The sequence below is a fragment of the Oryzias latipes genome, chromosome 2 (assembly GCF_002234675.1).
Source record: "Oryzias latipes chromosome 2, ASM223467v1".
NCBI lineage: Eukaryota > Metazoa > Chordata > Actinopteri > Beloniformes > Adrianichthyidae > Oryzias > Oryzias latipes.
The window spans coordinates 7,189,121-7,213,650 of record NC_019860.2 but is presented as its reverse complement, the minus strand read 5'-3'; the positions used below and the strand labels follow the sequence as shown (position 1 = coordinate 7,213,650).

General features: G+C 40.2%; 3 protein-coding genes across 4 annotated transcripts in view; 2 read left to right on the top strand and 1 right to left on the bottom strand.

The window, feature by feature from the left end:
* Window positions 1–24,530, top strand: part of LOC105355240 (protein NLRC3) — a 591,340-nt gene that overhangs the window by 52,562 nt on the left and 514,248 nt on the right. The window lies entirely within an intron of this gene.
* LOC105355269 (oocyte zinc finger protein XlCOF22-like) overlaps window positions 1–24,530 on the bottom strand; it is a 123,122-nt gene that overhangs the window by 44,299 nt on the left and 54,293 nt on the right. The gene's annotated exons all lie outside the window — the stretch shown is intronic.
* LOC101162348 (oocyte zinc finger protein XlCOF6.1-like) lies at window positions 10,068–23,433 on the top strand. The gene is made up of 2 exons (XM_011481950.3): window positions 10,068–10,199; window positions 20,885–23,433. Exon 2 carries the CDS (start codon window positions 20,902–20,904, stop codon window positions 22,126–22,128), a length of 1,227 nt encoding a protein of 408 aa, XP_011480252.2. The 5' UTR covers window positions 10,068–10,199; window positions 20,885–20,901; the 3' UTR covers window positions 22,129–23,433.

Sequence of the window (24,530 nt, the reverse complement as noted above, 5' to 3'; positions counted from 1 at the left end):
CCCTGTTCTGTGTGGTTTCAAAGCCCTGAATGGTTGTTTCATTTTTCTGGCACAATTGCATGAACCCCAAGGAAAGCTTCATGGGGCTTCTATTCCCATCCCTACAAAACAACAGTCAAAGAAAGAATTCAATAGATTCTGGGAGAGCCTGTTGCCACCACTGAAACCAAGTCTGCTCCCTCAGACCAGGGGGATATTCCAGAAAGCATGTTTAAACTACCCTGACTTTAACCCTGAACTCTGGCTAAAGTCCGCCTGAACTTGCTTACTCTGGGTATGTCGGTTCCAAAAGACCGGATATGAGTTAGCTTAAGTACGCTCGACTTGGTAACCCTGGGTTAATGCACGTGCACAGCAAGTACATAAAGACATTCTCAATGGATCGCCGATTTCCGGAGTCACCATGGAAATAAGTGGAGAAAAAAAGAGAGCACTACACTTTTCTTATGGAAGTTTTATTTTAGTATTTTTTTACCCATAATTCAAAATCAATTATCAATTCTCTTCCATTCTCAATAAACAATTCACTTTGACATGTGATGATGCCATTTGAAAATGTATTTTACAATGTAGGATTCAAGATGAAGAAATACAATTTAGTCTTATATTTTTGAAATCAAAGCTTTAAATCGAAGCAAAATCTATTGGATTTGAAAGTGTCCTGTTCTTTTGATTCCATAGTTCAAATGAAAATTCACATTCCACCGTCTGTTTTAAATCAATTTCAAATCTATTATATTTTCATTTACAGGTCGTCACAATTTTTCAGCCCAAAATTTAATCTGAAAATGTCTGTCAATATGTCATCTGGGGGGTCTCATCTGATCATCGGACTGAATTCACCAAGTTCCTGGACCTCCAGCTGCATCACTGCACCTGAACACTCTTTCTGTCTGATTGCAGGCTGAAGAAATGCAGTTTGTCAAAGACCAGCTGTGCTGTTCTGGCCTCAGCTCTGAAGTCCAACCCGTCCCACCTGACAGAACTGGACCTGAGATACAACGGTCTTCAGTGTTCAGATGTTCAGCAGCTCCAGGATCTGGTGGAGAGTCCAGACTCCAAACTGAAGACTCTGAGGTCAGTAGAGGGTTGTAGTCAGTCCAGCTGCTTCCAGATGTTTGGTCCTAAAGTTAGTCTGAGAGCAAAGATGCAGAGTTTCCTGTGAAGCTGCAGCTTCTCAGTGAAGCTCTGAGGAGAATGATGACAGGCTTCAGGACAACAGTCAGCCGATCAGAGCAGCAGAAGCTCCAACAGGTGAAGATGACAGGAAGCTGCTGCTCTGAACAGGACTGAAGCTCCTGCTGCTCTTTCTGCTGCTGTGCTGCATCACTGACTGACAGACCAGGATCAGGAGACAGTCTTTCATCTCTGTCTCTCTACTTTCTCTCTGCAGGTGGGAGGGAGAGCGCTCTTGGTTCTGATGTTCCTCCTGGAGGAGCAGAGAGGAGCAGCAGAGATGTTGTGACTAGACGGTTTTCCTGGGAGGTGGAGAGCAGAGTGATGGAGGTATCAGAGGAAGTGGAGATGAGTGTCAGAGCTGCAGCATGAACTGATCTGAGATCAGCTCCACTGTCTCTCTCAGCATCAAGTGGACAGTTATTGTGCTGCAGCTCCCCCGGTGGACTGATGGAGAACTGCACTTCCTCTTCTCATTCTAACTTGGAGTGTTGATCTGAAACATGGGTTGGATTCAGATGTTCAGCAGCTCCAGGATCTGCAGAAAAACAGACCTGCAGACAAACAGAATCTTTTCTAGATCATCACTTTCTTCTTTGATCTACATTTGATGAACAGATGTGAATTTGGAATGGACCAATCAAGGATTGAGGGAATAATTGATCAGACAGAACATTTCTGGATTTGATAGATTGGAATATATATATTCCATGATGGAAGAAGTGAGAAGGGAGACTCCTGATGGCTGAATTTAGGAACTGTGTGAAATAAAAGTCCAAAATCAATCCAAATCTGAACCAGTTTATCTTGAAGCAGACAAGATCTGATGTGTTCAGGAAAGCAAAATATCATATCAATCAATCAATCAATCAATATGAGTGACAAACTAGTATGAAAATGCTGTTTCTCTATTAAACACATTATTTTATATACTGTTTATACATGGTAACTTTTTGTACCTTGTCCTATTTCTTCCAAAATAATAATTTTCAGCCTTCACCCTCATACTAATTAACCTGTTGGAACATTTTTGTGGCTCCAACATTACAGTCATCCTTGCAAGGGAAACAAACCAACAAATAAATAATTTGTTTATTATAAGATAACATTAAATTAAATTAATAATATTAAACATTACAACCTATAAAAATCTAAAAAGACAATGTTCCAAAAAAAAAAAAAACAGGTATCGTTGATCTTGATATGTAAACTGGATGTAATAAAATTGTAAATTATATTCATCACAGAGATAACCAAAAACAAAAGATTCTTTGTTTATTTCATCTTAACATTAAATAGTTTTTTAAGATCTCAATAGTTTTTTATTGAACAGGTCTTTGTAGAAGAAACAGAAACAAGAAAAAGCTTTAATCTCTTTGCAGTATGTTGGCGAAAATTGTTTGCTTTTATTATGTTAAGTGATGGTTTTTAAATGTATGAATTTGCTAATCTGATAAATATTGAAATCGAGGAAACTTTATTGATCTTTACGACGCTGAAGTTGGCTTTCGATTCACATCTTCCGATTCGCGAGGGCACTAAAGGAACATTCCGCTGCATTTTTCGCGCTATGATCACCTAAAACCGGGTCCTGTTCAAAAACCGCTGGACCTGGACTGCTCAAACCTGGATTAAATTATGCATTAAATAGTAAAGAACAAAATAAAACAGTTTCTGATTTGTGAAACCTTCCTCTGATTTGTGAAAATGTGAAATAGGTTGATTTTTATTGCATTTTACGCACTGAGTCCAATTCAGACAAGGTCCTGTTCAAAAACTGCTGGGGCCTCATTTATAACCGTTGCGTACGCACAAAAGAAGGCGTACGCCAGTCTCTACGCAATAGTTGAGATTTATAAAAAGCAAACTTGACGGGAAAATGTGCGGTCCTTCAGGCAAGCTCTGACCCAGGCGTACGCACAAAAACGGGTGAAATGAGAAACGGCGACACCCTCGGCAGATGGAAGAAACACGTGAAAGTGAAAATGACAATACTGCCTCTCATAAATAACATGAAGACTTCACAAAGCAGGTCTAACAATTAACAGCCTACACGAACACCTGTTTGATCGATCAGCAGTGAAACAAATAAAAAAAAATCAAACGAAAATTACAACAGAAATTCAAATGAACACTTATTTGCAGAAAGAAAAGTGAAATATGTTCTGCAATATTGCCATGTTGTGCAATTCATCCTCATAAATAATATAGTTAACAGAACGAAATAATGTACAAAACCGATTTTCTTGTCAATGTGTCCGTCTGGCGGAGCAGATATAGGTGCAATTAGACAGACAGATGGATAGATAGAGAGAGATGCATTAATTGTCCACTAGGGAAAGTTGTTTTCATAGTAAAACATTTCTTCATAAGCTACAGAATTATGGTATTCATGCATATGCCTTTAGTTTGTTTTATTTTTGATAAAACCATGTATGGCGTATGTCTCGACCATTCAGAAAGTTACAAGAAATTACATTTGCGCTGAACAATTTCCCATTTCCACGTCGATTATTACCGACATCTGTAGCTTGTCAGATGTAATTAAATGGAGGGAAATAAAATGCCCCATCACAATGCGAAATGACGCACAATGGCTGATCTTGCGCTCTTAGAAGATGTGGCAAATGGAAGAATTTGGAGTGAACACATCTTTAGACAGCAAGGAGACTTGTTCGCAAACGAGGACGAGTGGCTTATGAGCCGGTTCCGACTTCCTCTGCGGGCTTTTGGGGGTGTGTCACCTGGTGCATCTGGCGCGTCGGTGTCCCCCTGCGCCTCAGTCACCACTCCACTTAAAAGGGATTCCCCAATTATTGCCGCCAGTCTCTCATCAGGAGGGGTCAGCTCCGGTGTCCCCCCCCCCCTCCCGTGGCAGACACGGGTGTGTGTGTGTGTGTGTGTGGGGGGGGGCAGCGCTAGACGTTTTTTTGCCTTGACTTTGATGTCCGACCTTTTCTTTTTTATTTCGGCCACGGTCCGAGGTTGTGAGGCTACAGCATTTACAGCGTCTGCCACCGTTTGCCACTCACGTGCCTTTTTGGCATTAGTAATGCCCACACTGTGCCCTCCAAACAACATTATTCTCCTCTTTTCCACCTCGCCAACGATAACTTCTACTTCACATTGAGAGAAGTTACGTTTTTTTGATTTTCTCTCCGTGTTTGGCATGGTTTCGCAATCAATGAATATTCATTTGTGGGCGTTTCACGGACTATTTATGGGCAACTATAGGCGTGTCATGAGGCCGCAAAAGCTGCGCAGCATTTAGAATCGGTTGTGATTTATTAAGAGAAAGATGCGTAGGATGTGCGTGCGCACGGTTTTATAACTCCGAATATTTCTGTGCATACGCACATCCTATGTTTCATCCGTACGCCACTTCTGACGCAAATCCTACGCAAAGTTTTATAAATGAGGCCCCTGGACCTGGACTGCTCAAACCTGGATTAAATTATAATTTATATAGTAAAGAACAGATTAAACACAGTGTCTGATTTGTGAAACCTTCCTCTGATTTGTGAAAATGTGAAATAGGTTGATTTTTATTGTATTTTACGCACTGAGTCCACTTCAGACCACGGGCCTCATTTATAAACGTTGCGTACGCACAAAAGAAGGCGTACGCCACTCTCTACGCAATAAGTGAGATTTATAAAAAGCAAACTTGACGGGAAAATGTGCGGTCCTTCACGCAAGCTCTGACCCAGGCGTACGCACAAAAACGGGTGAAATGAGAAACGGCGACACCCTCGGCAGATGGAAGAAACACGTGAAAGTGAAAATGACAATACTGCCTCTCATAAATAACATTAAGACTTCACAAAGCAGGTCTAACAATTAACAGCCTACACGAACACCTGTTTGATCGATCAGCAGTGAAACAAATAAAAAAAAATCAAACGAAAATTACAACAGAAATTCAAATGAACACTTATTTGCAGAAAGAAAAGTGAAATATGTTCTGCAATATTGCCATGTTGTGCAATTCATCCTCATAAATAATATAGTTAACAGAACGAAATAATGTACAAAACCGATTTTCTTGTCAATGTGTCCGTCTGGCGGAGCAGATATAGGTGCAATTAGACAGACAGACAGATGGATAGAGAGAGATGCAGTAATTGTCCACTGGGGAAAGTTGTTTACATAGTAAAACATTTCTTCATAAGCTACAGAATTATGGTATTCATGCATATGGCTTTAGTTTGTTTTATTTTTGATAAAACAATGTATGGCGTATGTCTCACCATTCATAAAGCAACAAGAAATTACATTTGCGCTGAACAATTTCCCATTTCCACGTCGATTATTACCGACATCTGTAGCTTGTCAGATGTAACTAAATGGATGGAAATAAAATGCCCCATCACAATGCGTAATGACCCACAATGGCTGATCTTGCGCTCTTAGAAGATGTGGCAAATGGAAGAATTTGGAGTGAACGCATCTTTAGACAGCAAGAAGACTTGCTGACAAACGAGGACGAGTGGTTTAGGAGCCGGTTCCGACTTCCTCGAGCCGTCCTGTTGGACCTCTGCGGGCTTTTGGGGGTGTGTCACCCGGTGCATCTGGCGCGTCGGCGTCCCCCTGCGCCTCAGTCACCACTCCACTAAGGGATTCCCCAATTATTGCAGCCAGTCTGTCTTCAAGAGGGGTCAGCTCCGGTGTCCCCCCCCCTCCCCCCCGTGGCAGACACACTCTGGCGATGCAGCGCCAGACGTTTTTTTGCCTCGACTTTGATGTCCGACCATTTCTTTTTTATTTAACCACGGTCCGAGGTTGTGAGGCTACAGCATTTACGGCGTCTGCCACTCATGTGCCTTTTTGGCATTAGTAATGCCCACTCTGTGCCCTCAAAACAACACTTTTCTCCTCTTTTCCACCTCGCCAACGATAACTTCTACTTCACATTGAGTGAAGTTACGTTTTTTTCATTTCCTCTTTGTGTTTGCCATGGTTTCGCAAGCCATGAATATTAATTTGTGGGCGTTTCACGGACTATTTATGGGCAACTATGGGCGTGTCATGAGGCCGCAAAAGCTGCGCTGCATTTAGAATCGGTTGTGATTTATAAAGGGAAAGATGGGTAGGATGTGCGTGCGCACGGTTTTATAACTCCGAATATTTCTGTGCGTACGCACGTCCTATGTTACATCCGTACGCCACTTCTGACGCAAATCCTACGCAAAGTTTTATAAATGAGGCCCCAGGTCCTGTTCAAAAACCGCTGGACCTGGACTGCTCAAACCTGGATTAAATTATAATTTAGATAGTAAAGAACAGATTAAACACAGTGTCTGATTTGTGAAATCTTCCTCTGATTTGTGAAAATGTGAAATAGGTTGATTTTTATTGCATTTTACGCACTGAGTCCAATTCAGACCAGGTCCTGTGCAAAAATTATAATTTAGATAGTAAAGAACACATTAAACACAGTAACACAGTGTCTGATTTGTGAAAACCAAATCTGATTTGTGAAATAGGTTGATTTTTATCGCATTTTATGAGTCCACCTTAGACCAGGTCATTTTCATGAAATTTGGGTGGAAATGTATTTTTTTTATACTGGAATGAACTATTGTATTTGTTCACACAGGTACGAGCCGGTAGCATGTACCCCTGACTTAAGTTTTGTTTTTTTGTTCAATATTTCTTGGTTTGTTTTCTGATTTACTTTAAGGTTCCTGTTGTGGTGTTTTGCTTTAAGTAGTCCTTCCCTTGTCCCTATTATCCTTAAATTTCATAAAATGCGACCAAATGATACTATTTCAAACAGCGGTTTTTGCACAGGACCTGGTCTGATGTGGACTCAGTGCGTAAAATGCGATAAAAATCAACCTATTTCACATTTCACAAATCAGAGGAAGGTTTCACAAATCAGACACTGTGTTAATGTGTTCTTTACTATCTAAATTAGAATTTCATACAGGTTAGAGCATTCCAGGTCCAGCGGTTTTTGCACAGGAACTGGTCTGAGGTGGACTCAGTGCGTAAAATGTGATAAAAATCAAACTATTTCACATTTCACAAATCAGAGGAAAGTTTCACAAATCAGAAACTGTTTTTATTGTGTTCTTTACTATTTAATGCATAATTTAATCCAGGTTTGAGCAGTCCAGGTCCAGCGGTTTTTGCACAGGACCTGGTCTGAAGTTGAACTCAGTGCGTAAAATGCGATAAAAATCAACCTATTTCACATTTTCACAAATCAGAGGAAGGTTTTACAAATCAGACACATTAAATCAGTTTAATGTGTTCTTTAATATCTAATATCTATAATTTAATCCAGGTTTGAGCAGTCCAGGTCCAGCGGTTTTTGAACAGGACCTGGTTTTAGGGTGGTCTTAGCGCGAAAAATGCAGCGGAATGTTCCTTTAGTGCCCTCGCGAATCGGAAGCTGTGAATCGGAGGCCAACTTCAGCGTAGTTTTATTTTTGACTTCTTGTTCACTTCTAGAGATACTTTTTCTACATTACTTTAGTTCAGGAAAACCATAAACAAATATGTTTAAGCCTATTTAGTCTGAGATGCGTTTTGGAGTCAAATCAAAGGCCTATCATTATCATTTACAGAGTGGCGGCGTAATCTCAACTCTCATAAAGTTTGTCCCAAACTGTTTTTTCCTTGTAGATTTTTTTCTTTATTATATTATGAATTAAAACTGTTTGAATAAAAAATATTGGAAACATTTTGAGCCATATTGGGGCCCAGATAAACAGTTTTTACGTTTAAATTAAAAGAAAATCTGCGTGTGACCCGGAAGTAAACAGCACGAGCCGCTAGCAGCGTTAGCTTGTTAGCAGGCTAGCAGCGTTAGCTTGTGTTGAGAGGACGGTAGTGTTTTGTTGGGACGTTTGTGAGGTTTTTGGACAGAAAGGACGATACGTGGTTCGTGTGGGAATTCTCAGCATTTTCCAAAGTGTCGTAAATGAGTGAAGAAGTGTTGAACGGAAACACAACGTGGATCGCTGTGATTGTGAGACTCACTAGCAGCAGATGATCGGAGCTGCAGTGAAGAGGACGGCGGTGTTTGTGGGAGTTGGAGCTGAGGATCGGAGCAGGAACCATGTCTTCCCTTCAGTCTCTGAGAGAGTTGATCAGCGAGCGACTAGCTGCTGCTGCTGAAGAAATCTGCAGACTCTGTGAAGGAACCATCGTCCAGTACGAGCAGGAGCTCTGTCGTCAGCGCAGACTGCTGGATGTCATCTGGAAACCACAGCTTCAGCTACACCACATAGGTACGTGACCTTCTACAAAGAAACAGAGAAGCCCCTTCATCTCTCACTGATTTCTTCTTCATCAGATGGGATTTAATTTTGCGTTTTTCAGCTGCTGATCTCAGGTTTCTTCATTTAGTCACTATCTTCAATGTCAGCAGCAGTAGCCGTTATTCAATTCAATTCAATTCAATTTTATTTGTATAGCCCAAAATCACAACAACAGTCGTCTCGATGGGCTTCGAAGTAAAACATGAAATCAAAAGGATCACGAATACAAAGAGTTCAATAGAAAAATACTAAAATGAACTAACAAACTGACTAAGCTATACTGGCATCCCTGCCCTTAGACCCCCCTTATTCTCTCTTATGGTAAAAACAGCAAGAAACAATTTTCCACACAACCTATACAGTTTGGCGGCCCTTGTGTGCCAAAATCTGTGATTTCACAATTTGCAGTTTTTCCTTGTAGTAAAATGAAAAGACTGTTCTTTTAGACTGTTTTTCATGAAATTTAACACACATTTTGCTAATTTCTGTCTTCAAACACTTGAGGAGTTTTGTCGAACTTTGACCTCGGGAAGAGGCCGCCATCCATGATTTTCAAAAACAGCACCATAGTATCAGATACTAATGAAAACTTGTAGTTAGTTATTGATTGTCTCTTAACTTCTCAGGCATCAATGGCAAGCTACTGTTGCAAACTACTAAGTTGTAGATTTTGAACGGCATGCATGTGGTGAGCTAGCAAAAGTGGCACACTCATATTACTCGTACAGTTTTCAATGTGTTTTACTGAGTAAGTTGATGATGCTGATAGCTATGCTAGCACTTTTAGCTACATCAGCACAACTAGCATAGTTAGCATAATTAGTATCTTAATGAGTGCTTCAGAATTAGTTGAGAAGGGGGGGGGGGTTAAATATGCATAGTGGCTGCTCAGGGAGTGGCGGCGAGGACAACAATAGTGCATAGATGCAGGTAGTGAGGACTGGTGGTGCATAGAGGTGGACGGCGAGGACAGGTAGAGTGGGCAATACAACGCCGCTCGCGACTTTAATTTGCTATTTCATTTTCTTAAAAGGATTAAGAAAATTAATTTCTTTATCTTTGGCAGGTTATGGACTGACACAGCTCTTCTCATAGGGGGAGTTGTAAAGGGTATTTTTCAACACAGTGTTTTAAAGCTGTGCTACAGAGAGAATAAACTTTTATTTTTTAAATCACTATATTGACAGTGTTACAAGGAAGTTTACTTTACAAACAATATTCCTTGAGGGGCTCCTCCTCAAAATATTCTGAACGAGACTATTCACATTTTTATTGGTGTTTAACAATACAGTCGTCGAAACATGAAAAAGTCTTCTTGTGTTTTTGCAGTCCTCCCCCAGCATTGGATGACTGAAGAGGAAGGTCTCTGCAACCCACAAAGAAACTTCAGAGGGGAACAGGAGGAACCAGAACCTCCAAAAATGGAAGAGGAACAGGGGGAACCAGAACCTCCACAGACTAAAGAGGAGCCAGAGGAGCTCTTCATCAGTCAGGATGAAGATCAGCTTGATCTGAAGCAGGAGACTGATACCTTGATGGAGATTCCTACTTATGAGGAAAATAAGAACAGTGAAGCAGATCTAAAGAATCAGCAGAGCTTTAATGTAATTGATAGTCAGGATGAAGAAGGAAACCAACATGAAGAATCAACATCAACTACAGATGAAGAGACAGACCCAGAGAGCAGAGATCAGAGGAAGAGAAGAGACAGAAGTCATGTCAAAAGTGTGGCCAGCTATCACAAGTCAGAAGGTCAGTGTGACTCTGAGCTTCAGCTCTACGCTATCCGTATGTTCACTTCTACAACCTTTCTATCTTGAGCGTCAAGCTCTCCAAACATGTAGTCCATCAACCGCGTGTCCTGGAAGAGTTTCTTCTGTCCCTTGCAGTTGAAAAGACAGAAGACATTGATGGTCAGTGCAGCCGACAACATTCTTCAAATCATATGATCTTAGTTAGTACCTCCAGCTAACGACAAACAGGAAACCTGAACAGATCAAAGAGAAAATTGTTAGCAAGATAGAAAAATACAATCTGTTTTGTCATCTGTGGTTCTAAGTTTGTAGTTCAGTTTTTTTTTAACCAGATTTCTCTGTCAAACCCAAAATCCCAATCTAAACCTCTTTGATGTCTCCATGTCTTTAATTCCAGATATTCAGACCGATTCTATTTCCAAAATATGCATTTCAAGCTAAAACCCAAAGACAGGGTCCTGCTCATGGATCTGCAGACAGAAAAAATTAAATCCTGAACACAGTGAAAAACTGCTTAGTGTAAAAATTGTTCTCCATCTTTTCTTCTGGACGGAGTTTTTGTCCACCGCTGCTTTATCTTCATCAAACTGCTCCTCATTGGTGGGTGGAAACACAACAGGGAGGTTTTTCTGTGTCCAGTCCAGCTCCATGAAGGTTCAGGATGTTTAATGTCAGTGATTTCAGTTTAAAAAACTGCATCTCTGGTGAGATTTGCTTCACTTCCATTCACTTCACTTCACCTGTACCTCAGCAGTTGGCATCTGGATAATTTTGTTGACAGTTTGTCTGTGGAATGACATTTCATACTAATAGCTTCAGTGGAGATCAAGAGTCTGCAACCTTTAACACTGAAAGAACTAGGGTTGAGCCGATGGATGATACCATCCTCCATTGTGATGGCTGTCTCTCCATCGTGATGTCAGTCAGCCATCACAATGGCTGACTGACATCACGATGGTGTCTCTCCATTGTGATGTCAGTCAGCCATTGTGATGGCTGACTGACATCACGATGGAGAGACACCATCGTGATGCTACGCCCCCGCCACGCTGCGAGTCGACACCATAAGCCACGATTACATGTGCAAAATATCTTGATCAGATCATTGGTCGGATTAGAATCCAACCATGTACATGGTCCCAGAAAAACTTTTTCAGATTATAACAAACGCAGTAGTGTTTGAAATACCGTAAGAGAAAATGAGTTCCGCCGAGCGGCTACATACATAGATGTGTCAGCTCGGTAATATACGAGATGATCTTCTAAACGTGCTTTTGTTAATGTTACGGTTATTATGAAGCGCCTTTACGCTCATCATTTTAATTTTATTCCATGTGGTCAGTGCTTTTTCTGTTGAAGAACAGAGCTGGATAGAAGCCAGGGTTAGCATACACGGGCTAACAACATTAGCTTTGGATGAACATAAAATCCATGCAGGAAAGCCTGTAATCTGCATCTTGGCTGCACGTTGATATGTGGCAGTAACATTAGCCTTTATTTTGTCGGGGCATGACTGGAAACACAAAGCCACGTGATTGTTTGAACAGTTTTTAAGGACTGAGCGACATTTCTGCTTTGAAAAGCTCACACGCACCGTCCCACAGCCGCTGTGTGTGCTGGCGCTCTGAGCTCTCCCCCAACACACACTTTTACCGGGAGAACCGGTTCTCCTGAGTTCGGCAGCTCGTTCACCTAGAGCTGTGGGACGGATCACAGTCCTAAGTCTCCCACACATAACAAAGCATCCTCCCTTCCCCTCAAACACAAAGCTGTAAGTCCGTCTGCTCTGCTCAGAGACACGGTTGCTTGCTCCAGCGGTCCACTTGACTAATTGCAGTGGTTGACTACTTCTTTTCTATTTTGTTTATTTTGTTTATTTTTTTAAAGTCACTTCCCTCAGTTAATACTGGATCATTGCGGATGAATAATTAGTTGGGAAACAAAATAAAGTTATAAAGTAAAATAACAAATAATAATTATAAAATAAAATAAAAAATAACCCCCTATGATATGATCATCGATCCCGATGGTTTACTGCAAACATCGCCAACTGACAATTTAAGGGACATCGCCCAACCCTAAAAAGAACCATTTGATCCAGTTTTGTCCAGACCAAAACCCATCAAAAGCCACAATGTTCCACTTCACTGTTTAACAAAATACTTTTTATTTCTGTTTTTCTGGCTGTTAAGCCAATCATTTTTAAAATGTAGCTTTTAAAAATATCCAAAAAAATGAATTTAGATGGTGCTATTAGAACTGTCATGAGAATAATTCTTTGTGCGATTAATCAATCATTTTTGATAAGAGTTACTGGCCGACAAAGTGTGCTTTATCACTTTTTAAAGCATGCCATGGAACCCTGAACCGTCTGACGCGAAGCGGAGGATAGTTGCTTACGAGAAGTGCGTTAAAAAGGGATGATGCATACTTCGAAGGCCATTAACCCGCTTATGCCATGGTGTCTTACAAAAGAAATAAATAGCAACCAGTTTTTAGTCCTTAATTCTTGTTTTTTTCCAATTTAGATCGCTTTTCTCACAAAAACAATTTGTTACGTGGCGTGTTGCGCAACAAATGTGACAAAGAGTCCACGTCGCAGATACACATATATATATATATATATATATATATGATCTTTCGTTCCGAGAGAGCATCAGTTCAGAGAGAAATTTCACCTCTTACCGCTTGTTTTTGTCCAAATGGACAAAGAGTTTGTTTTAAAGAAGCCGACGGAGTGATACAGAACATTTAAGCTAGGTGACCGGAACTTCTTTTTTCACCGTGTGGTTATCCTGTGGTATATCACTTTTTAAGGCACACCCAGCAACCAATCGGATTCGAGTATTCACGCGGACTATGGTATAACGGTTATTAAGTAATTTAATGTATCCATTTTTAATGTAACCTAATAAGTGCTGTGAAAATAAGGGGTCCATTCACTCAGTGCTGTTACTAAGACCCCACCCACCTATATAAATACTGCCACTTGTTTTCAATAAAATGTTAAGTTTTACTCAACGTACATTACTTTCCATGTCGGCCTTTAAGAACGGCCGATTTAAATGATAGGAAAAAAAACTTTTCCTTCTGTGAAATGAAAACGTATAATGATCCTGTGTTTTGAAATTGTTGCTGGTGAGATGACAGGCGCAGGTATGTGGGCACATCTGTGAATGAAATGTGTGCAAGTGCAAGAGTGGGAAAAACACAAAGCGGATCTGCAAGCTGTTGCACATGTTTATGACCGCACAACTGTTTTTTTGGTCACGTCAGTCATTTTGCATCGAATGAATAAGATGGGCAGCGGCTGCGGGATGGGGTGTTGTACTTTAGGGTCGAACAGGAATAATAATATTCAGGATGTGCTGAAGTAACTTGTCTTTTATAAGCATACTCGTTAGGAGTTTGTAGTAACTTTACATCTGAGTGCTAGTGCCGCTGCTGCTGCTGCAGGGGTCTTGGTGTGGGGATGGCTGGGCACTCTCCCTCCTTCTTTTCACATTCCTCCATCCATTTTAGAAGAACATAAACACTCACCTGAGCAAAGGTGTTAGCTCACCTTTGCACTAATAGTTTGCATGATTGAATGAATAAAACATTTCACAATAGTTGGTTTAAAGGCATAAGTATGCGTGTGTGAACACTATCTGTTTTGTGTACATGTTGACATGTGGACATTTTTGCAGCTAACAGGTGTGTTTATAATATTTGAGTGTGTGTGTGGACAGGCCCCGCCCCTTTGAGATTTGTATTACATTTGAACCTTACCATAATGATAAAGTAGGCCTGGGCGATAAATCGATTAAATGAATTAATTTGAATTTTTTTTGTAACTAAATCGAGTTTTTATGTGGCGCATTTTTGGCTCCCCAGAGCTTCCGTAGCGTTAGTTTCACACGGCGATATGGCACGCGACACACAACACACTAAACAGCACGCGACAGTATGGCTACCAGTGAGAGTGGAAAGTTTGTTCCCAAGAAAGAAATAAACTCATCTGTTGCGTGGAACTGGTGTGGGTTTGCTGCCACAGACGTGGAGGAAAAGACCCCACGATGCCTAAAGCCCATCGGAGTCAAAGGCTCTCACGAGTGCTCGCGTTGCACGTGCTCAGTCTTCTTACACACGCACGCGCCCTGACACACACGCGACCTGACACACACCTACTCATTCTACAACGCCTGTATAGCTAGTTCATTAGTTAGATAGTTAGTTGTTACTGTTATTTGTTAAGAAAGAATACTGCGTTGTAATTATTACTTGTACAGGAATTCATTTGCGATGCGGCCGCCGTAGGATTTTGTTTTCGGAGGAGGAGGCGGGGGCGGGGGTAACCGCGACTCCTGCTGCTTCATCATCTTCTCCGTGGAGAAGACGGGGTTTATTAATTTATTTAAAACCTTAGAGCCCAGATGTGAGCTGTATTCTTAATCCTTTAGAAAATGGTGCTACTCTCAAGGTGAATGTTTGTCTCCTTTTAGTCTAGACTACAAAGTGTGACTTAAAACACAGCTGGGACTTTAAGTAAGTAACCTTTTTATTTTGGACAAGTGAAAACAAGTGTAGAATAACAAAATAAGACAAAAACAAGACAAAAATGATATAAAACAAGAAAAAATTATATAAACACAAGTCCAAAAGGGAGTGAGAAGAAGAAAAATCTTATACTTAACTTTGATTCCAAGATTGTGTTCATTTATTTACAATTCATCCCAGAAATGGGGGTTACATTTGTCTTGCGTTTGATTAAATAAAAGCAACATTTGCTTTAAGTTGTCTGCCATTTGTACTTATTGCTTTCCTTAAGTAGGGGGAAAAAATCGGGGAAAAATCGGAAATCGAATTAAAAAAGATAAAATCTCCGATCTTATTTTTAGGCCATATCGCCCAGCCCCATGATAAACATCCAGTAACTTGTTGCCTTATGCCGTTCTATGGTCTTACCCCCCTCCCTCCTATGATCACCCTCCTACCCCCCCCCTCTCTAACATCCCTCTCTCCTCTTCCCTCCTTTCTTTTTCCGTCAGCTCCAACACCAAAGATTCTCAAACATGATTCAGATGAATAAAGTTTGGCCTCTATTACAAAAGGGGTTTATTCAGACATACCTGTGGTTTGTCAGAAGATTCATAACCTCTGTTGTTAAAGTAAAATATGTCCAACACAAGAGGCCTTCAGGTCTCATCTGTCTGCCCAGCTGTTGGACAGGACAAGTTTATAAAAATTAAAAAAAAAACTGCAACCGCTTACCACCGGGCGTCCGCAGAGCAGCCAGTCGGTCCTGTATGAGCTCCAAAGCTTTCTCTGGAGCGAAACACCGTCTATGCGTGACGTACAACCAGAGCAGTAGAGACCCACGGTCGAAATGAACCGTTTACATGACCAACGATCGGTATAACCCACCTATCTCGATTGGAAAGAAATTTAGATCCGAACAAGTCTGATCGGGGCCGAGTATTCTGAACGGCGTGTTTACATGATGCATTTTCCTTCCGATCAGGCATTCGTTCCGATTACTTTTGCCCATGTAAACGCGGCTATTGTTCGCAGGGTGAATGTGAAAACGAAAATCCCCTCTTTGCATTTTTGTTTTAATTATGACACAGAATAAGCGGTTTTTAAGTATAAAAAAGGAATAACCATTTTGAAGTTTTGATTTTTAACTTTATTTTTGAGTCATTTGATGCAGTTATATTGTGAAAATGAAAAAGAAATTCTGTTAATCCATTTTAATTTTCAAATTAGATATTTTCAATTTAATTTTGTTACAGATTTATCAGAGAACTTTTTGAAAATGAAATGTCAAACACCATTTTCTTTATCATTTTAATTAGGTGACTGAATAAGCAGTGTTGAAGAAGAAAAAGAAAAGGCGGATTGCTTTTTCTTTTTAATTTTGAGTCAAAAATTGCAGCTTCATTTTTAAAATGAAAATGCATTTCTGGTATAAATTCTTCCATTGATAATATTGTCTGAAACACTAGAATTCAACCTACTGCTTTTGTCAGCAGTCACATCATCAATAAATACAAGAGAACCAGGTCCATTAGCAGCCAGTCCTTGGGTAAGACACTGAACCCCACCTTGCCTCTGGTGGGAGGTTGGCGCCAGTGTTCGGCAGCCAACCGAATGTGTGAATGTGCGTGAATGTGTGTGTGAATGTTAGTGTGCATGGGTGAATGGGACTGTGACTGTAATAGCGCTTTGGGCCTTCGAAAGAAGGTAGAAAGTAAGGGTGCTCCGATTGATCGGTCGCCGATCATAATCGGCCGATTATAGCTTTGGGATGTTTGATCGGCCGTCTCTATAAAGGCCGATCCAGAAAAGCCGATCAGATGACGCAAAACTCGCGAGACGATTTTTTTACGCGCTGCTAAAAATGGCTTCACCGGTCTGGCAATTTACGTGGTGTGCGAAAAAGATAATACATTAGCAATCTGCAACGTGTGTACCAAGCAAATCCCACGAGGCGGAAAGCACGCAAATCATTTTAACACCACCAACCTCATCAGACATTTGAAGGTTAGTCACGTAAAGGAATATGAGCAGTTTTCAAAGTTAGCTAGCGCAAAGAGAGAGCGAGACAGTTCAGCAACTCAAGCGCCACTCACTCAGCTGTCAGTAACAGAGACATTTCAAAGAAAGCAACCCTACAGCAGGGACAGTAAGAAGCATAAAGAGATATCAGACAAAATAATGGAATTCATTTGCCTAGATCACCAGCCTCTGTCTGTTGTGGAAGACGAAGGGTTCCAGCGACTCATGTCCTATTTAGATTCACGTTACACTCTGCCAGGGCGTAAATATTTCACTGATGTGTGCCTGCCGCAGTTATACCAAACCGTGTTTACATATGTCGACAGACTTATGAAGGACAACATAACATCGATTGGTTTCACTAGTGACATTTGGAGTGCGAGTGTATGCCCCATGTCCATGTTGAGCCTCACTGCGCAGTTCATTAATCAAAACTTCGAACTACAAAAAGTTGTTCTACATTCTCAAGAGTTTTCAGGGTCACACACCGCAGAGGCTCTTGTTGCTGCATTCAGCGACATGTTTCAAGCATGGGGAATCCCGAAGGAAAAAGTGCATGTTATTCTAAGGGATAACGCAAAGAACATGGAAAAGGCCATGAGGGATGCCCATCTACCCAGCCTGCCGTGCATGGCGCATTCACTCCAGCTCGCCGTGACCGAGGGAGTCATGTCACAACGCAGCATCGCTGATATAATCGCTTCTGGAAGACGCATCGTCGGTCATTTCAAACACTCCCCGCTTGCTTACTCACGACTTCAAAGTATTCAGAAACAACTGGGCCAGCCTATCAAGAGACTACAGCAAGATGTACCTACCAGGTGGAACAGTACTGTATACATGCTGCAGAGTCTGCTGGAACAGAAACGTGCCCTGTGTGCTTATGTAGCCGACTATGACTTACCCTCCATGTTCACCAGTAGCCAGTGGAAATTAGCTGAAAATATGATTTCGCTACTCGCCCCATTTGAAGAGCTCACGCAGCAGATCAGCTCATCCACTGCATCGGCTGCAGATGTTATACCATCCATCAGAGCTTTAACTCGTCTTCTTGAGAAGACAGCAGAGACTGACCACGGTGTAAAAACTTCAAAAGCCACGTTGTTGGAAGCGGTCCAGAAAAGATTCCGTGACATTGAATGTGAGCGCCTGTATAGCATTGCTACAATCCTCGATCCGAGGTGAGAAATCTTATTTTACACATTTGTTTGTGTGAGTGTGTGCGCGCGCGCGTCAGAGCGTATTAAAGAGCATGCAAATGAGTATTTCAAACGTTTTAATTCATAACTGATAAAAATATATATATTTTTGACTATTCTAGTAAGCTCCTTAATTCATATAGCAAGAATAGGCATATTTGGTCTAAATGATTGATACAAGAAGCTATTATTACTGAAATAGTGTAATTGTGTTATTTTGGGTAGGCTGGTATTTCCTTCAAATTCTGTTAAATTTGCTGTAAACATGAGCATTTAGAAGAGTTATTAATAAGATTAATAATAATAATAAAAAAGCATATTTTTTGGAGTATGCTAGGCTGACTAATCATAGCAAGAGCCAATCATAACCTTCAAAGTTAAATAATAGAACATTTTCTTAGTATAGATTTTCCATTTTTCTTGTAATTTCTCTGTGCTGTTACATATTTCTTTTCTAACATGGAGCAACTGTAACCCAATAATTAAAGTATTTTTGATTCTGATTTTTGACAAATTCAATTTAAATAAATTAATGAATGTTTTGTTTTCTTGTAAATTAAAGGTACAAAGACAGATATTTTTCTGACGCAGTCAAGCCCCAGATACGTGGACTGCTTTCTAATGTCCTGGCCACTGGATTGGAGCAGCAGGATGGTGAGGCGAGTTTGGCTGCAAGCGGGTCCGGACCCCCAGAGAAAGTACCACGAACCGGCTCCTTGCATGCTATGTATGCTGAGTTGTTGGGTGGAGATCAGGAATGTGGTAGCAGTGAAAACACCAGCTCAGCATCATTGCAATTGAAATTCTACCTGTCAGAGCCAGTTATCGCTCAAAGTGGACAGCCACTTGTTTACTGGCAGAACAATAAAAGCCGCTTTCCCGCTCTCGCACAAGCAGCACGCACCTACCTCTGTGCACCGTGTACAAGTGTTGATAGCGAACGACTTTTTTGCAGAGCAGGGAATATTATTGATGAGAAGAGGAACAAGCTGTCAGCCAAAAATGCAGAGATGCTTATATTTATAAAGAAAAATCTGCCATTGATGCTTAAGAAGTAAGATTTGGGCAATCTAATAATCTCTATCCCCCCTCTCTCTTTTTCTACCTCTCTCTACCTCCCTAAATGCCCACAAAATCTGAATGAGTATCTCAGAAAGCTGTTATAGATATACAGATATGGAAGTTGTTAGTTATTAGAATGTTTTGTTGCTGTGCACTTTACTACCTGTGCTCCTTGAAATGGTCTTTTACAATAACCAATGTCTGACTGACTTAAAACAATATTTTGGCTATAGCCTTTTTTGTTGCAGTTTTAAAAGTAGCCTAAAGCTAAATTTAAAGACTCCAAAATGACTTTTTGGTACATTCTTAAAAAAAAGTTTGGCGAGCTCAGCAACGCCAAACGACTCAGAAGACCACGGAAAACAACTGTGATGAATGAGCAAAGAATTCTGTCCCTGATGAAAAAAAAAAACCACCCTAAACAGAGGGTTTACCACAAGATGTAAAACCTTACTGAGCCTCAAAAACAGGAAGGCCAGATTAGAGTTTGGTAAATGGAGTATACTTATATAGCGCTTTCCATGCTGTTTCTCCATTTAAACCTCGAAGAGATCCCTTCTCATTAAAAGTAAGGGGAAAAAAAACGTCTTTTTTTCTTTTGAAATTCATTTGTAGTTCACTCAGTGGCAGCGTGCTGTGATTCGCAGCAGCAGATTCAAGCAGTTGTAATCGCTTATTTGAGGTTGTAACTCTAATGAACACATGCAAATGGTCACTTGTCAGTTGTGGTTTTATTTGTCAAACTTTACAGCAGAAGATTTTTACACACAGATGGAGACTTTTGGTGCGCCAGTTCACACATTCTATTTTACAAGTTCTCTCATCAAATCTTCATTTTGACACATTCTTACCATCTGCGCTGCCAGCAGCACCTCCAGGCTAACACGCACACATAAACACACCCACCAACACCACCACGGGCAGTTTTCCAATTCCGATTGATGAGGCTCCAGACCTCGGTCCTGGAAGTGATTTCTAAACAAAATAAATAGAATTACAGACATGTGAATGTAACTTCATTAGCAGCATTATCCTAATATTACAGAGCTGGTGTTGTGCTGAAATAAGCCTCTGAGACTGTGTCCATCTTCTATAGATGCCTCCATGTTTACTGTCCATAATGGCAAGAATCTAAAACATTACCTTTTTTTTAGACTACTGTCTCTTTCGGCTTTTCCCATCAGGGGTCGCCACAGCGAACAAGTCGCATGGTAAACTTGGCAATGTTTTACGCCGGATTCCCTTCCTGACTCAACCTTCTCAAAGCAACCGGGCTTGGAACCGGCACAGAAGCAGAGAAGGGAACAAGGAGCAGCCCGGAATCGAACCCTGGTCTCACGGACGGAAGGCGCCGCTAACCAGCACGAGCTAAACCGGCTCCCTACCTTTTTTTAGACTGTTTTCCTTTTTTTAATTTCATATAAAAATTAATTGCCTGGAGACAGAATCAGGTTAAAAGTACATTTTCTTTTAATCCGTCCGTCCCCTTTCTAGTAAATCTTTCCTATTTATGTCGGCATGATTTAATTTCAGTATACAGTTAGATGACATGAAAGACATGTTTGTACCATTTATGAATTACTTATATGCAATTTCATTTCCTTAATAAAATTAAGAAAATATTATTTTCCATCTTTAACTGGTTGACTGAAACAGCTTTCCTCATAGGGGGAGGTTTGTGTGTGTGTGAGTTGAGGGGGGAGGGGCATTTTCAGCACAGTTTTATACTGTTGTGCTAAAGAAAACAAGAAACTTATTCAAAAAAAAAGTTAACGTTTTTTATTGTGCATATTCTGACTCATACTATTTAATTTTTTTTGGTACTTAACAATACACAAAGTCACCATAACATGTAAAAGGTTCTCTTTTTGTGTTCCTGCAGTTATCCCCCAGCATTGGATGACTGAAGAGGAGTATCTCTGCATCCAGCAGAGGAACTTCAGAATGGAAGAGGAAGAACCGGAACGTCCACAGACCAATGAGCTGGAGGAACAAGAACCCACACAAATTGAAGAGGAACTACAGGAACCAGAACCACCACAGATTAAGGATGAACCAGGGGAACTCTGCATCAGTCAGAATGAAGATCAGCTTGATCTGAAGCAGGAGACTGATACCTTGATGGAGATTCCTACTTATGTGGAAGATGAGAACAGTGAAGCAGATCCAAACAACCAGCAGAGCTTTAATGTTAATGATAGTCAGGATGAAGAAAGAAACCAACAAGAAGAATCAACATCAACTACAGATGAAGAGACAGACCCACAGAACAGAGATCAGAGGAAGAGAAGAGACAGAAGTCATGTCCAAAGTGTGGACAGCTCTAACATGCCAGAAAGTGAGTGTGACTCTGATGGTAGTAGAAAGGATGAATTTGTTAAGAAACGCAAAGAATCTTCAAAACAGAAAAGACTTTCCTCTTTCAAGTCTGGCAAAAACTCAAGAATAGCTAACGAACCATTTAAGGTAAGATATCATAAAGGACAAAAGAGATTTTCATGTGAAGAATGTGATGGAAGTTTTAATTGTATATTTCATCTCAAAATACACATGAGAACTCACACAGGAGAAAAGCCCTTTTCTTGTAAAGAATGTGATAAAAGTTTTAGTAATGTATCTGATCTCCAAAAACACAAAAGAATTCATACAGGAGAAAAGCCGTTTTCCTGCAAAGAATGTGCTAAAAGTTTTAGTAATATATCAAATCACAAAAGACACATGAGAACTCACACAGGAGAGAAGCCTTTTTCTTGTAAAGAATGTAATAAAGGTTTAAGTGATTCATCTAGTCTCAAAAAACACATGAGAACTCACACAGGGGAGAAGCCTTTTTCTTGTAAAGAATGTAATAAAGGTTTTAGTGATTCATCTAGTCTCAAAAAACACATGAGAACTCACACAGGGGAGAAGCCTTTTTCTTGTAAGGAATGTGATGCAAGTTTTAGTCACAGGTCTAGTCTCAAAACACACATGAGAACTCACACAGGAGAAAAGCCTTTTTCTTGTAAAGAATGTGACAAAAGCTTTAGTCAATCATCTAATCTCCAAAGACACATGAGAACTCATACAGGAGAAAATCCTTTTATCAAAGGATTTATTAAAAACTCTAAACTCAGAAAAACTTAGAACAGAGAACATGTGCAGTAAAAACACAGGGTTTACATGAGATTAGAGAAAGATTTGGAAAAAGTACACATTTTCTTTCATAAAGAACGAAACTAGTATTTTATTGGAAATTTTTATTTAGATTTAAATATTTTTAACCTTGGTTTTATGTTGCCATAAACGTATGGGATACACCGCTTATGTACCTTCTTTAAAAGCCCAAAGTACTTAACAGTCAGTCCCATTCACCCCCACACAAACCCATACACACACTGATGGCAGCTGTGCTGTCTCACACTGGCACCAACCTATAACCACCAGCATTAATGAGGGGTTATGTTTTGTCCAATGACACATTGACACATGGACGGGCAAAGCGGTAATTCAACCTGTGATCTTCTTATCAGTACCTCTGCAGCACAGCCAATCACTTTGGTTGCTGTATTTCAGAAAAATTTGAACATTTTAATTTATTTTTATGTTTTAGTTAATTTTAAGTTTTTATATTTAAAAGTAATGGGATCAAACCCTAATGAGCTCATGAACTCCAAAGCAGCCTGAGCTTTCATTACATGAACACAGAGCCACAGACTGTTGGCCTCCATAACACATTGATGCAGTCATTCAAATAAAAAGCGACAGAAGTTAGTATCAAACACATAACAATGAACAGTTTTCTAAAATCTGACATGAGCTGAAAACATCCCTTCTTAATGGGTTTGATACATGATTTTTTTACGACAGTTTTTTATTTAATATTCTTTAAGCAACAATTGTCAAAACCAAAAAAAAAGAACCAATATATTTATATCAATGTGTAAAGATAGTGGACAATATGAGTTTTACTGCTTTCATGGACAAAAATGGAAAAGTTTTCCGCAAAATGAATTCTTTGAGATGTACCTGTTAATAGAAATGTGTTGTTTTGTATTATTAGAGTGAAATCGTGAACGGATTCAATGTGGTTGTAGTTTGCTGAGATGAGTAGTATGTCGTTCATGTGTGTGTTACCATGACAACACTAGAAAGATTTTGGAGACGTCTTTAATTCTGACACTTTTTGTGTGATCGGTGAACATTTGATCATTATTTTAAAATAAAAGTAGTGACTGCAGTTTATATTTTTTTAGACCAAGTTAAGTGAGGAAAAGATTTCCTAAAAATAAATGAAGGTAGAGGCGGATAATGAATCTGACTGGTGTTTCTGTCTGGTGTTGTTGTGATTCGTGTTTTCTAGTAGACATTAGAACTGTTTATCTGTTCTTTGTAGTTCTCAGTGTTCTGTCCCAATCTTATCTGTGAAGAATAAAGTGGACGTGAACATCAGTCAGAAGTGTGGAGTTTTTCCCACAGTGTGGGTTTCTGCTGTGTTTGTTGGTTCTCTGCTGGTTCCAAAGCTGGACTCTGTTCCAAAAAGCAGGGCATGTGACGTACCCAGGTAAGTTCAAGGGTAAATTAGTCGATGTTAATTTTTAGTGCCACATCTGCATGGCATTTTAAATACGAAGGACTGCCTTCACTATGAAACACGTATTTTTTCAATAATCCATCCATCTTCCTCTGCTTATCCGGGACCGGGTTGTGGGGTAAGCAGTCAAAGTAAAGATGCCTAGACTACCCTCGCCCTGGCCACTTCCTCCTGGGAACCCGAGGCGTTCCCAGGCCAGCCGAGAGTCGTAGTCTCGTAGTATCTCGCATGTCATGGGCCTTCCCCCGGGGCCTCCGCCCAGTGGGACATGCCTGGAACACCTCCCCAGGAAGGCGTCCAAGAGGCATCCAGACTAGATGGCCGAGCCAGCTTTTGAAGGTTCACAATTAGTCAATGGAAAAAATGGGGGTTTCTTGCAAGATTTTTTAATAGTTTTTTTTTTGTAAAGGAAGATAAAAAGGTACATAAACAGAACAGTTTCAAAGCGAAAGTAATTTGGGCCTAACTGAAAAAACAACTAAATGAAATAAAACAAGTGGGACTAAACTGAGCAGGCCTGAAAAGCCCCTGCACTGACATACTGGGGAAGCTTTATACACAGGGACAAACCATACTGGAGACGAGAGGGAGGGGAAAACAAGCTAATTAAACATTCCAACCAATTAATCTAATTACAAAACAGGAAAACAGAAACCATATAAAATTCATATAATACAAATATAGTCTTCAACAAAAAGTTACCAGAATAATTTATTTTTAATAAGCAAAAATAAAGTCCATGAGGAGAGTTGGTAATCCCTTGGGTAAACCCCAGTGGGATCTCATCTGCTGATTAACCCTGGGATGGAAACTCGGAAAACAAGCAAAAGTGAATAAACAATTTTTCTCACTTAAAACAAATTAATCAAATGTGTGCACCCATTGTTAATTTATTTTAAGTAAACAAAGTAAAAATGAATGTTCTAAATTTAAAGAAAAATCAAGAAATACCAAC

Coding starts and splice junctions, on each gene's coding strand:
- LOC101162348 (XM_011481950.3), top strand. CDS start 20,902: ATGACTGAAGAGGAGTATCTCTGCATCCAGCAGAGGAACTTCAGAATG.